This window comes from Ursus maritimus, unplaced genomic scaffold, assembly GCF_017311325.1.
Source record: "Ursus maritimus isolate PB19 unplaced genomic scaffold, ASM1731132v1 scaffold_14, whole genome shotgun sequence".
Taxonomy (NCBI): domain Eukaryota; kingdom Metazoa; phylum Chordata; class Mammalia; order Carnivora; family Ursidae; genus Ursus; species Ursus maritimus.
Window position 1 is genome coordinate 50,767,850 of NW_024423786.1, and position 13,366 is coordinate 50,781,215.

Sequence of the window (13,366 nt, forward strand, 5' to 3'; positions counted from 1 at the left end):
ACTTTGGAAATTTGGCATCATCTACAAAAATGAACATATGCACGCCATATGACCCAGCGATTTCAGTCTAGGGCATACACCCAAGAGAAATATACACGCACTTGCACACTATCAGAAATGTGAAAGTATGTCCATAGCAGCATTATTCACAATAGCCCCCAACTGCAAAGTGAAATGTCAATTGACACAAACTGCTTAAATAAGAAGGATCAATTTCATAGAAATAATGGGCAAATTCAGACGGACACAGAAGAACACATACTATATGGTTCCATATAGAGTTCAAAGACAAAAAAAAAAACCAACCACCACCAAACAAACAACAAAAAAACCCAAGCCACACGGTCAGAATTCTGGTTACCTGTGCAGAGTAGGGCAGGGTTTGTCACGGGTATGAGGCAAAGAAGGGATGTCGGCTATGCTGGTAGTATTTCTTCTTGTCTGCTCATTACATGGATTTGTTCACGTAATTAAGATGTAAATGTGTGAACTAAGCATTTTTGTGTTACAGTCAAACCTGCTTTCAATATTGTGAACATGCACACACAACCATAGCAGAAATGATTTTGGCACCAAATGTGCACAGACCTTACACCAGCAATTCACACTCCTGGAATAACTCACCGATACTCCAGAAAGTATGCACACCATCTCCTAAAGCAGCAACGTTCGCCTGGAAGTGAAAATTACAGCTACATTCATCCATGTGTATCTCAACCCTCCCCCACTACCACCAATCTGGCCCCCGGCGTATCTAACTGCAATTCCCCAACAGCTTTCTAACAGGCTTGTTTGTACTTTGTCCTTCCTTAACCTGTCAACCTGGAAGCCAGCGATTCAAACAGAAATCAGACAGTCACCACCCCTCTGTTCAAAACCCTCCACCCACCTCCTACCACATGGAGGATAAAAGGCAAAGTCCTTCCAGTAAACCCACAAAATTGGGATCCTGACCCAGATCTAGCCTCATCTTCTGTGGCTCCCAAGCTTGCTCCACTCTGGCCACATTGGCCCCTTCGCTACTGCATGGCAGTGCCAAGCAGTTTTCTTTTTCACGGCCTTTGAACTGCCAAGGGTGCTTTTTCCAATTACAATATGGCGCACTCACAGTTCATGGACATCGCTGCTCAAATGCTCAACTAAAGGCAGGCTTTCCCTGCCCACCCAACAGGTTTGCTGAATCCCTGCATTTCCTCTCACCAGCACCATGCTTAAATTTTCCTCCATTGTATGTACCACCATTTGATATACATTTACCCATTTGTTTATCAGGTGCCTTAACCTAAGCAGAATGTAAGCACCATGAGGGCAAAAATCCCAGTTCACTGCTACAGATGTAGGGCATGGACAGAACGGGGCCCGACGTAAGAGAAGTGTGGACTGAAATATAAGCCCAACTACTGGTTTGGGGGTTGACCTCAAACAACCTAAACTTGTTTGCCTTTGAGTCTCCATATGCAAAAGCGAGACAGTGATGGCACTTGCTTCCTAGGGCTTCTGTAAAAACTGATACACTTACGTCAAGTCTATGAAAATAAATACTTAAGTATGTCAAAGACTTGAAATACGATTTTAAAACATGGCTTAAAGATGTAAAAACCCCCATATCCAACGGTTGAAAGTGTAAGCAGATTATACCCACACACACAGCAGTTAGAAAACCTTACTAATGACTGAGTGTACGTATTACAGATGGCAGCCACCTGCAGTAGAACCCTCCCCCAACCAAAAAATTATTAAACTGATAAACAATGAAATATCCAAAGCTGCTTACACCGATGATATTTTATTTTTTTCTCCCGTAATAGGAAGTCTGGAAATAACAAATCCATGGCTAGTGTGGACGAAGAAGCTACCGGGGAGGCCAGGATTATGACTTTTCTGCAGGATCCTCTTCAGCCTGTGGCTTGCATCCTCATGGTCACAAGATGGATCTTTCCACACTGGGTCCTTGATCTCCTTACAAGGTGAGAAGTAGGGCAAACAGCAAAAAGGAAACATGTAGAAGAATCCAGATAAGAATGATCCCTTTCTAAGTGCTTTTCTCTCACAGCCCACACAGGGATATCTGCTTCTCTGTCAATGGCCAGGGTGGGAGACAAGGACTGTACTAGCCGCAGAAAACTCGTAAGAGACTTTCAAAAACGGCATATGTTAGTAATCTGACAAAAGCTGGATTTTCTTGACACAGAAGAGGAGACACTGGGAGAGCAATGAGTGGTGTACGTCACTCTTGGCTGGACGGGAGACCGAGAACATTCCAGAGGATCCATCTGATGGAAGACATCGTGCGCTGATCCAATCCATTTGAACTAGACACTCGTAACACAGGTATTAAAAATACCCATGTCACACAGTATGTAACACAATTCTGAACAGTCCACGGGTCAGGTAAGTTATCCAGAAGGAAATTAACACACATCGGGAATGAAACTGTAATAAAAATACTATATACAAACCTTCTGTGATGAAGCATAAGCGTTAAGAGGAGCATAATCTTAAAAATAGAGACTACAAATTAATGAACGAGGGTCTATTTTCATGATTACAGACTGATGAATGCAATTTCATATTCACTAGAAAATTCCATCTGGGTATGAATTCTCATAAGCACAAGTGAGGGGGGCTGTGGTTAAAATCATCTCCACATGGGGACTGTCTACAGTGTGGGTTCTCACTTTTCCTGAAAGAATTACACTGATTATATTTTTGAAGTTTTAAACAGAAACCTCTCCTACTGAACATTTCACAAAAACCGAGGGATTGTCCCAGGCTAAGGTTCTCAATCTCAGCGATATCGACATTTTGGGCCACAGAATTCTCTACGGCCGGGGCTCCTATGCATTATGTGCCAGAAGCATATCCCCCGAGTTTTAACTACGAAAAATGTCTCCAGACAAACAAAATCATCCCCGGTTAGGAACTGCTGCTGGAGACCAAGGGTTGGCCAACTTTTTCCATAAAGGACCAGAAAATAAGTATTTTAAGCTTTGGGAGTTGCATGTGGTGTCTGTCACACATTTTTCTTCTTTAAAAATGAAACAACTATTCTTAGCTTGCCAACTATACAAAAATAGACAGTTGGCCCGTTTGCTGACCTCTGTTATAGACCTTCCCACATTCCTACCTTATAGATTTTTCTCTTTAGTATGATTTCTTTCATGAAGAATACAGGGTGAGACCAGTAAAGGTTTGCCCAGCAGGCAGATTTACAGAGCTTCTCCCTAGTGTGCTTACTCATATGCCCAGAAGGTGCCGGGTGGTGCTAAAATCATCTTGACCTTAAATACCAAGCTGTGGTTTCTCTCCCTCAAGTTCTCATTTGCTTTAAAGAGCCGAATGTACACTGACAGCTTCTGGACACCACAGGTATGTTTTTGCCCCCAGCATGAGTTCTCACAAATCCCCACAGTGGTGAGAGAAAACACGTCTTTCCCAGCCATGACACAAACTGGATTTCTCCCGTACGGGTACTCTTTTGTGCCCAGTTGAGCTCGTCAAAGTGCTCCTGCCTTCCTTACACCAACGAGGCTTTCCCCCGGTCTGAGCTCTTGTGCTTCCCCCAAAGAAGATGCATCACTGGAGCCTCTTCCACACGGATGACACAAAGAGCTTCTCTCCCCGGTGAGTTTTCACATGACTCCGAAGGGATGAATGGTCACTGAAGGCTTTCCCGCAGGCCAGGCATTCGTAGGGCTTCTCCCCAGTGTGTATCCTCCTGTGCACATTAAGGTTTGAGCCGATGCTGAAGGCTTTCCCGCAATGATCGCACTCGTACGGCTTCTCTCCTGTGTGACTTCTCATGTGTGTCTTGAGGGTCGACTGGTTTCTGAAGGCTTTCCCACACTGCCTACATTCAACGCGCTTCTTTACCAGATGAATGCTCATGTGCCTCCTCCGGGATAAGTAGTCCCCAAACACCTTCCCACAGGCGGCACACTCATAGCGTCTCTCCTGAGTGTGGATTTTCCTGTGTGTGGTCAGGTTTGAGCTCGCACTGAAGGCTTTTCCACACAGGTCACACCCGTAGGGTTTCTCTCCAGTGTGAGAATTCATGTGTGTCTTAAGGATGGATTGGTTTCGGAATGCTTTCCCACACTGTCTACATTCAATGGGTTTCTTCACAATATGAATTCTCATGTGTTTTCTCCGTGACAAGAGATCACCAAAGGATTTCCCACATTCTTTACATTCGTACGTTTTCTCTACCATGTGGTTCTTCTTGTGCAAATTGAAGTTCGACTTCCATCGGAAGGCTTTTCCACACTGTGTGCATTCGTAGGGTTTCTCTCCAGTGTGATTCCGGACGTGCTCTTTGAGATGGGAGGGATGCTGGAAAGCCTTCCCACAGTCGTGGCATTCGTAGGGTCTCTCTCCAGTGTGTGTTCGTTTGTGTGCAATGAGGTGGCAGCTCCTGCCGTACGCCTTCCCACACTCATCACACTTGTAAGGTCTCTCCCCCGTGTGGACTCTCATGTGTATCTTCAGGGAGGAGAGGGTGCGGAAGGCGTTTCCACACTGACTGCAGTCAAAGGGCTTCTCTGTGAGGTGCGTTCTTGCGTGACTCCTGAGGGCAGAGGGATCGTTGAAGGCTTTCCCGCAGGCGTTGCATTCGTAGGGCTTCTCCCCAGTGTGTATTCTCCTGTGCCGTGTAAGGGACGCGCTCGTGGTAAAGGCTTTTTGGCACTGGTGACATTCATGCATTTTCCTCCCATTGTAAATGCTCACGTGTTGGGCTAGATGTGACCTGTTCTTGAAAGCTGCCCCGCGGTCCCGGCGGTGATAGGGCCTCTTGCCAGCGTGCCTTCCTATCTGCTGAGTCAGGTGTGTGCTCATGCTGAAGACTTCAAACAGGTGAGAGTACTCCGTGGATTTCTCTCCGAGACGTGTTCTCTCCTGCTGATTAAGAGATGAGCACTGACTCAGACATTTCCCACAACTCACTGCATTCCTACGAATCATCTGGCCATCCCTACACAAGCTGATGAAGTAGAAGCGTGTCATTGTGACGAATGACATTATGATCTGGAGCACCAAAACCCTGTTCCTACCCCATCTGGGCTCTATCAAATTAAAAGGTGGATGCCACCTGCTAAGCCTCCATGGGTGTAACTTTCACACAGCTTTCTGCATATATACTTTGTTAACTGTTTAAATCTGAACTGAGCCCCAACGCTATCTGAGGCACAGGTACAGAAAGATCTGGCTGTCACAACTCTGAGTCAAGAAATTTGAGGCTAGGGTGCCTGGGTGGCTCAGTTGTTAAGTGTCTGCCTTCAGCTCAGGTCATGATCCCAGGGTCCTGGGATCGAGCCCCACATCAGGCTCCCCGCTCAGTGGGAAGCCTGTTTCTCCCTCTCCCACTCCCCCTGCTCCTGTTCCCTCTCTCGATGTGTCTCTCTCTGTCAAATATATAAAATCTTAAAAAAAAAAAAAAAAAAGAAAAGAAATTTGAGGCTAGGTTTAGGGTTTTCCCGCCAAAGCTGGGACAATCAGGGTGTGAAACAGCTGCCTCTCAGGGAAGGCCATGCGCTTGGCTCTTGAGCTGCTTTTCTGAGGCTGCCCCTGTCTCCTCTCAGCATGGGAGACCTGGGATTACCCCAAGGAGATCTTACCACTGTCACACCGCTGGACGTTTCCTTCCCAAAAATATCTTCCATGAGAATGGACCATTTGCTTTTAGATGGAGCCTCCCAATCTGAAACAAATTGGTAAAATATTAACCCGGGGAGAGAACTATTAGCTGGAGAAAGAGATGGTGAGATGGTAGTGACAAAGACGGGGGGATTTCTTTGCAATACTAACCCTAAAGAAGGAAAGGTGATGTCAAAGGGGGGAAACACACGTGAGTAAAAATGTCTGTGAACCGTGGCAGTGTGAGGCATCTGCCAGTGACAGGGGAGACACTGAACTTGATTCACTAAGGAATAAATTCTTCAGAGACTCACACTGGTAACAAAAGAAAGAGCAGGCCCAGGAACGCTGAATATGAAAGGATGGGACAGAGCTCATGTGGATGTGTCAAATTCAAAGATGACACTGAACAATTCTTCTTCTGGACATTTATCCAAAGAAAACAAAAACACCACCTTGAAAAGATAGCTACACCCCCACGTTCACAGTGGCATTATTTACGATAGCCAAGGCAATGGAAGCAATCTAAGTGCCCCCTGATAGAGGAATAAAGAAAATGTGGTTTATACACACAACGGAGTATTATTCAACCATAAAAAAAGGGACTCTTCCCATTTTAGACAACAGGGATAGAGGGCAATAATGCTAAGTGAGATAAGCAAAGGAAGACATACCGTATCCCACTGAAGCATGGAATCTAAAAAACAAAAACCAAACCACCCTCCTCCCGCCAAAAAAACAGAACAACTGAGCTCATGGATACAAAGAACAGATTGGTGGTGGTTGTCAGAAGTGGTGGGTTGAAAAAATGGGTATGAAGGGGGTCAAAAGGTACAAACTGCCAGTTATGAAATCAGTCAGTCCTGGGAATGTAACACACAGCATGGTGACCACAGTTAATAATACTGTGACGCACTACAAGTTGCCAAGACAGTAAATCTTAAAAGTTCTCATCACAAGGAAACAATACTTTTATAACTGTGTGGTGATGGATGTTAATCAGACTTACTGTGGCGGTCACTTTGCGATATATACAAGTACTGAATCATCACGTTGTACACCTAACACCAACACAGCGTGTCAGTTATATCTCAGCAAAAAGTCAGTCGGTAAGTGAATAAGTAAGTATACAGACGAAAGCAACAAAGGAAGAAATACACACACACACACACACACACACACACACACACCCAGAGGAGAGGACAGTGAGACCAAAGGACTTGTGAGAGAACGGAGAAGGATCATCTCAAACTCCCTACGTGCCATTTCCTAATGGATCTACTGCCATCCCATCACTGCATACAGCAGGTACCCAGAAGCACTTGTGTCTACCTGCTGTCTGCCTTTTGCTCACCGGGAGATGTGGCTCGGTGAAGCACCCTCTCTTCTGTCCTCGGCTCCTCTTCTTGCTCCAAGTGGGAGATGAGGCTGGGTTTGCCCACCTGATACCCTACTCACGGGGAAAGACACATGTTGAGGGAGGATTGTGCAGAGGACAACCCCTTCCATTAGGCTGGGGTCAGTGTTTTGGTCTTCAGTGTTCTGAAGATGGACAAGTCTGACTTAGGAGCAGCAAAATGATGGTGCCAAATTTCTAAAGAACACAGTGAAAGGTTTTCATAAAACACAAAACCACAAAGACCCACAACACTTTGCCCTTCAAAAGAGTGAGGATTTCTTAACTCAGAAACCTATGCCCAAACTCAGACACACGTGACAATGTCCAAGGTCAAGGCAATGAAGAGATCTCAACAACCACCGGGAGACACCTTGAGGGGGGCACGAGGTCAGCTTGGTCACAATTATGTTCCAAATCCCCACCGTCCCCGGGTCACAACACGTATTTAGAACAAACACATCGGATACTTAAGGAGAGAAAGGGTTCCAGCCTTACCCACTGAGGCGAGGTTGCTGTAGTTCTCCAACATCACATCTTTGTACAGTTTCCTCTGAGAAGAATCCAGCAAGGGCCACTCCTTCTCAGTGAAGTCCACAGCAACATCCTGGAAAGTCACTGACTCCTGAATCACCACACACATTTGGGGTCAGTAAGAAACCAGCCTATCTGCGTTCACAGAAAGATGGTTGAGGCTGAAGCCTGGGCATGAGAGACTCCAAACACAGGACTTTCAGATGGGCTTCTGGGGTCTCAAATGTGTTCTAGAAGCCACTCCTCAAGACTCTTCACTGCAACGTGATCTCACCTCTTCACATTTAACTCTGCTGACCTGGGACCAAAGCTCTCTCCACGTCTAGCCTGAGCATTCTGAGCTCTACTATGAGAGAAACACCTGCTACACAAGAGTTCGTTTCCCCTAACCAGGTCCCTGATACCAAGGAGAACACGGCAACAGTCTCTGGCTTTTGCTCCTGTGCCCTGATCCGGCACTGATCAGCCTAGGTGAGGCTCTCAAAGAACTAACAAGTGGTGCTGGGGGCATTCCGGGGAAGTGCCTCTCCCACCCCCAGGGGCCCAGAGATCTTGTACCTGAGACCCAACACCAGCTGGCATGGGGCATTCCAGGCCATTGCAAGCAAACAGGTCCACATCCTGAGAACAGGAATGGTCTTCTGAAGAAGGAGGAGCTTCTGACTCCTGGATACAGGCAGGGTCCTGGGTGGACACAGCTGGAGAAGAGCAGATCCACGAGGATTACAGCCGGCCCAACACTCACAGATCAGGGAACTGCCCACACCCGCTGTAAGTGTGCAGTGTCTGTCCCCGTCTCTCTCTCACACGCAATGGCTGGTAACGAGCAAGAGCAGCCCTGCTCACTCAAGGACAGAAAAAGGACGGTGGGCTTTCATGCCCACAAAGAAAGTGATATAGGTTCTCAATCAATGAGTGAAGAAATTAAAACTCTAAGAGGTAGAGCTATTGCTTTTCTCAGATTTATCACAATAATAAATGGATTAAAAAAACAACAGGGGCTCCGGGCTGGCTCAGTTGGTGGAGCATGCAACTCCTGATCTTGGGGTTATGAGTCTGAGCCCCATGCTGGGTGAAGAGATTACTTAAAAATGAAATCTTTAATAACAATAGTAATAATAACTAATATAGGGTTACCCATTACAGTCCTTCCTTATACATCAACCACTGACAAACCCTACTTCACCCAAACTCACAAAGACCCCAAATGAGGCACAGTCACTGGGAGGCTACCAAGACTTGGCTCCCACCCTTTCTCAGGTCCTCCATCCTCTCTGGCAGCCCTCCCTCTGGCCACACACAACCCCGACCTCTGTGAAATCCAGAGGCCACTTGAGCTGGACTTCTGAGGGCATCCATTCATCACCCCAAGAACTTACCACATGTGGGAGACAGACCAAGAGCTGCCATCCCGTGAGAATGACAGCCAATCCGCCTGAACAACAGGGCACTGGCAGCAGGAAGCTTCCCTCTCGCAGTCACGGGACTCCTCAAGCAGGCATCTGTAGTAAATGACAAAAACACTAAGGAGCAGTCAAAGGCTTTCTGCCTCTTGGGCTCAAAGGACAATTCCAATTTTTGCTTTCCAGCATCTCCTCTTTGGAGCAGCAAGTTCTGTCTGAAGATGGGCCTTGTCTTACTCAGGAAATCCTCCAGGCAATGTGGGGAAGGTCCCTAATGTGCCTCAAGATTCAGATCCACTGTCCCAAGTAATCTGTCCCCGAGCACAACTCGTCAGACTCCCTTATCTGTTAAACACTTGGGCTCCAGACTTCTCTTCTTCCTTCCAACTTCAAGGCTCACCATGGTTTAGGATGGTTCTAGGAGCCATGGGGATGGTCCACCTAGAACCACGTGTTCCAATCTCCAGTGCCTTTTGGCCGCACACTCCATACACACACACCAACACATACACCCTGGCCACAGACCAGGCCTTCTCATCACTGGAATCATCACTGCGAGGTGCGCAGATAATGATTCAGAAATCTTGCTCTCTACAAAACCTCCTCTACAACATTTCACACAAACTCTCTCACTTGAGAGAGGATTCCAGGCCACCCATGCTGCTACCATCTTGTTCCCTAACAGCAAATTCCTTTTTTCACCACCCCACCTACCCAGCTGGAAGTCATCATGAATCTATAACATCTATGACTCTCTGCCCATAACACCTACTGACCAAAAGACTGGCCTTGGATGATTCCAACCATCTACCTCCTCTCTGAAGGTACCCGGCAAGATCACGCTGCACACAACCCCGTAACCTTCAAGACTCAGCTGCGAAAGGAGCACCTACATTCAAGAAAAGCATACTATGCAACCTGACCTTCCAATCTCCCAAAAACCATGTAAAATCTTGCCAGTTTTTCCTGACTCAAAAGCTGTCTTATCATTACTCTTACTTTTAGCAAATAATTTTATTTTCATTTCACAGTAATCTCAACTAAAAAAAAATACCTGAGCAAAGAACTGGAAAATAAAACTTAAAAAAAAAAAAGCCATTTATTGCTGTATTATTTGCATATATTGTGAAATGATCACACAATGTCTAGTTAACAACCATCACCACACACAATTACAACATTTTTCTTGTGATAAGAACTTGTCAGATTTACTCTTCGAGCAACTTTCAAATATGCGATACACTGCGTTTAACTACTGTCACCATGCTGTATGTTACATCCCCATGACTTATTTTATTTTTTTTTTAAGATTTTATTTATTTATGTGACAGAGAGACAGGCAGCGAGAGAGGGAACACAGCAGGGGGAGTGGGAGAGGAAGAAGCAGGCTCATAGCGGAGGAGCCCGATGTGGGACTCGATCCCGGTACGCCGGGATCACGCCCTGAGCCGAAGGCAGACGCTTTAACGACTGCGCTACCCAGGCGCCCCCATGACTTATTTTATAACTGGAAGTTTGTACTTCTTGAACCCCTTCACCCATTTTGCCCACCTGGTTCTTGATATCTGTACTACAGCTGTGTATTATTATTGGGTGAAACTTGATAATGGGTGTATGGGACTTTTGTTCATGTTTTAATACTTCCTATTAACCTATAATCATTACAAAATAAAAATGTAGAACGGCTCACCCCTGAAAAAAGCCATGTTACCTTTTCAACTGTACCCATTTAACAACCCCACAAACTCCTACCATGTGTCCATTTATATCAGGTTCAGAAATATTATTTTGCCTTATTAATTGCCAAGAATATATTTTTTTTCTTTCTTTTCACTATTAGACAAATCCAGATTGTGGGGCATTCTACAACAAACCAGGTCTGAACTGTTAACAAATATCAATGGCACAAAAGACAAAAAAAGGTAAGATTGTTCCAGTATCTTAAATCTTACAGAACAGACACCTGACAGTCAAATACAATATGTACATTTTATTAAGGACATCCTTAAACGTATTTTTGGTAAAATTTGGAAAATGTGAATGTAGACTGTATTAGGTATGATACCTATGTTACATTTTGTTGTTGTTGTTTGAGATTTTACTTATTTATTTGACAGAGTGTATGTGCACAAGCAGGGGGAGCGGGAGAGGGAGAAGAAGGCTCCCCGCTGAGCAGGGAGCCCAATGCGGGGCTCGATCCCAGGACCCTGGGATCATGACCTGAGCTGAAGGCAGATGCCTAAGTGACTGAGCCACCCAGGCACCCGTAGGTTCATCAATTTTAACAGGTGCACCATTCCAAGGGAGGTGTCGATAATTAAAGAGGCTATGCACGTGTGTTGGGGGGGCGGTGGTACCTGAGAATGCTGTACCTTTCACTTAGTTTTGCTTTGAACCTAAAGCTGCTCTAAAAATAAAGTCTATTAAAAAAAAAGAAAGAAAAAAAAAGCCATTTATAATAGCCTAAAACATATAAAATACCTAGGAATAAGTCAGAAGCTGTGTTAAGACCTTGACAACAAAAACTGTGAAACACTGCTGAAAAAAAATTAAAGACCTAAATAACTAGGCAGGGATATCATTTTCAGAGACTACGAGAGTCCCTGTTACTAAGGTAGTGTTTATTCTCCCTGAGTTCACCTGCCAATACAATGCAATCCCTATCAAAATCCCAGCAGGGTTTTTCTCTAGAAGTTGACAAGCCAAATCTAAAATGTACACCAGGGAGGCGTGCCTGGGTGGGTCAGTTGGTTAAGCATCCAACTCCTGATTTCAACTCAGGTCTTGATCTCAGTGTCTTGAGTTCAAGCCCTGCATCGAAAAAAAATAAAGAAAATGTATAACAAAATGCAAAAGATCTAGAGGAGCCCAAACAATTTTAAGGAAGAAAAACAAATTTGGAGGATTCATACTACTAAGTGCACCACTGTAATTAAAGATTACTGGAATAAGTAGCAAATAGGTCAATAGAATAGAACAGAGTTAGAAACAAACCTGTATGTGCACAAGTTATTTTCAGTAAGAAAACAAAGCAATTCAGTAGGGAAAGCAGTCTTCTTAACAAATGGTACTGAAAGAACTCAATGGGTAAAAAGGAACTGCGTTTTCTACTGTCCTGTATAAGCAAAAAATCTGAATTAAAAACTTTTGAAATGAATCAGAAAACAAAAAATAAAACCCAGCGAAAATATTTTAACAACCTCGACTTACACAACAGTATTTTAGACTAAACACAAGTAGAATATTTAAAAAAAATCAATAAATAGGATTTCCTCAAATTAAACATTTTTAGTCAAATAACATCATTTGAAATGATGAATAGCGGGGCGCCTGGGTGGCAGAGCGGTTAAGCGTCTGCCTTTGGCTCAGGGCGTGATCCCGGCATTATGGGATCGAGCCCCACATCAGGCTCCTCCGCTGGGAGCCTGCTTCTTCCTCTCCCACTCCCCCTGCTTGTGTTCCCTCTCTCGCTGGCTGTCTCTATCTCTGTCGAATAAATAAATAAAATCTTTAAAAAAGAAAATGATGAATAGCATAAAATGAATAGCATAAAACATAGATCAATGGAACAAAAATGATACCAGAAGTCAAGTCACATATACGTAGTCAATTACTTTATCACAAAAAATCCAAGAATATACAACGAAGAAAGTGACAACAGTCACTCAAATAAATTATGTTGGTACAAGTGGAGAGCAACATGCAACAGAATGAAACTGGACCACTATCTTACACCACACACAAAAAATAACTCAAAATGGATTAAAGACATGAATGTAAGATCTGAAACCACAAAACTCCTAAAAGGAAACCTAGGCAGTAAGCTTCCTGACATTGGTCTTGGCAATTATTGTTTGACTTGACACCAAAAGCAAAGGAAACAAAAGCAAAAATAAGTGGGACTACACCAAACTAAAAAGCTACTGTACCGCAAAGGAGACCATCAGCAAAATAAAAAGGCAACCTACCTAACACAAAAAAATATTTGCAAATCATATCTGATAAGGAGTTAATGTCTAAAATATACAAAAGACTCATACAACTCTACAGCAAATAAACCAATCCAATAAACAAATGAGCAGAGGATCTGAAGAGACATTTTCCCAAAGAAAAAATACAGATGGCCAAGAGATACCTGAGATGCTCAACATCACTGAACATTAGGGAAATGCAAATCAAAACCACAACGAGATACCACTTCACACCTGATAGAATGACTATTATCAGAAAGACAAAAAAAAATGTGGCACCTGGCTGGCTCAGTGGATAGAGCACGCAACTCTTGATCTTGGGGTTGTGAGTTTAAGCCCCACACTGGGTATAGAGATTACTCAAAAAATACATTAAAAAAAAAAAAAAAAAGACAAGAGGGGCACCAGGGGGGCTGGGGTTTTTAAGG

At 44.3% G+C, this 13,366-nt stretch overlaps 1 protein-coding gene across 2 annotated transcripts in view; it reads right to left on the reverse strand.

The window, feature by feature from the left end:
* Positions 1–1,767: 1,767 nt before the first annotated feature.
* ZNF317 (zinc finger protein 317) overlaps positions 1,768–13,366 on the reverse strand; it is a 20,983-nt gene continuing 9,384 nt past the window's right edge. Inside the window, exons 2-7 of one of the 2 annotated variants that reach the window (XM_008705479.2) lie at positions 8,944–9,066; positions 8,123–8,262; positions 7,529–7,655; positions 6,989–7,084; positions 5,616–5,698; positions 1,768–4,896 (exon numbers count right to left, since the gene is read on the reverse strand). In XM_008705479.2, coding sequence (XP_008703701.1) covers positions 3,577–4,896; positions 5,616–5,698; positions 6,989–7,084; positions 7,529–7,655; positions 8,123–8,262; positions 8,944–8,974 — 1,797 coding nt within the window. In that variant the 5' untranslated portion in view covers positions 8,975–9,066 and the 3' untranslated portion in view covers positions 1,768–3,576. Of the gene's footprint in view, positions 4,900–5,615; positions 5,699–6,988; positions 7,085–7,528; positions 7,656–8,122; positions 8,263–8,943; positions 9,067–13,366 lie in introns of both variants that reach the window. The other variant, XM_008705478.2, reaches the window with a different exon arrangement.